We start from the raw sequence: 750 nt of genomic DNA, 5'->3' as shown, positions 1-750 counted from the left end.
ACTAAAACCACTGAAACGTCATAATTTCTGAAATATTTAAAACGCTTCTCATAGATATGTATAAGTATACCATGGAGTGTTGTCAACCAAGAATGTCTGGGAGTACAACTTTTCGCAATTCAATTTTGAGAAGTTGATGATTGTCCAAGTGAACGTCACATGTTCCCTCATAGTTCTTTCGATCCTTCCTTCTTTGTCATCAACATACTCCGGTAACTCCATCTTCTCTGTGGTTGAAATTAGTTAGCATAAGGGAATGTTAATAAAAAAGAGAAGAAAACATTGCAAATTTTTTTTTTTGCATTACTTGCCTTCCATTTCGAGGTTGGCACTGTATTGTTTGAAGCACTATATATATAACTATTCTGGTGGCTGATGTGGAATATCGTCTCCTCAAATCTCTCCCGTTGATTTTCTCAAACCTCCTTTGTTTAACAATTTCCAGTGGACTAAGCCAAAGTAGTGAACACTACTAACCACATGCCTGGAATAAATATTTGAGAAATGCTATGGGCCATCAACTTTTGTGATTTGTAACTATCAAATAGTCATTAATGATGATTTTAATGGTGTGAGATTGGTGTGAGATTTCATTCAATGACTCACTTTTTTTTGTTGGTTACATGCTGGCTAGAATTTAACAAAATTGTTGGCCCCTTAGACTTTTCCTAAATATTTTTGGCAACCATTCTGATAAAGATACATAAAATATTTTTTTTAAAGTTGTTTACCTGTCAGGTTGTTAATAAA

General features: G+C 33.9%; 1 protein-coding gene across 1 annotated transcript in view; it reads right to left on the bottom strand.

The window, feature by feature from the left end:
* The window catches only part of LOC107627941 (MATH domain and coiled-coil domain-containing protein At2g05420-like), a 2,689-nt gene that overhangs the window by 1,379 nt on the left and 560 nt on the right, over positions 1-750 (bottom strand). Inside the window, exon 2 of the mRNA XM_016330748.1 lies at positions 71-227. Coding sequence (XP_016186234.1) covers positions 71-227 — 157 coding nt within the window. The remainder of the gene's footprint in view (positions 1-70; positions 228-750) is intronic.

Source organism: Arachis ipaensis, chromosome B02, assembly GCF_000816755.2.
Source record: "Arachis ipaensis cultivar K30076 chromosome B02, Araip1.1, whole genome shotgun sequence".
NCBI classification, from domain to species: domain Eukaryota; kingdom Viridiplantae; phylum Streptophyta; class Magnoliopsida; order Fabales; family Fabaceae; genus Arachis; species Arachis ipaensis.
This window is presented reverse-complemented; position numbering and strand designations above follow the sequence as displayed.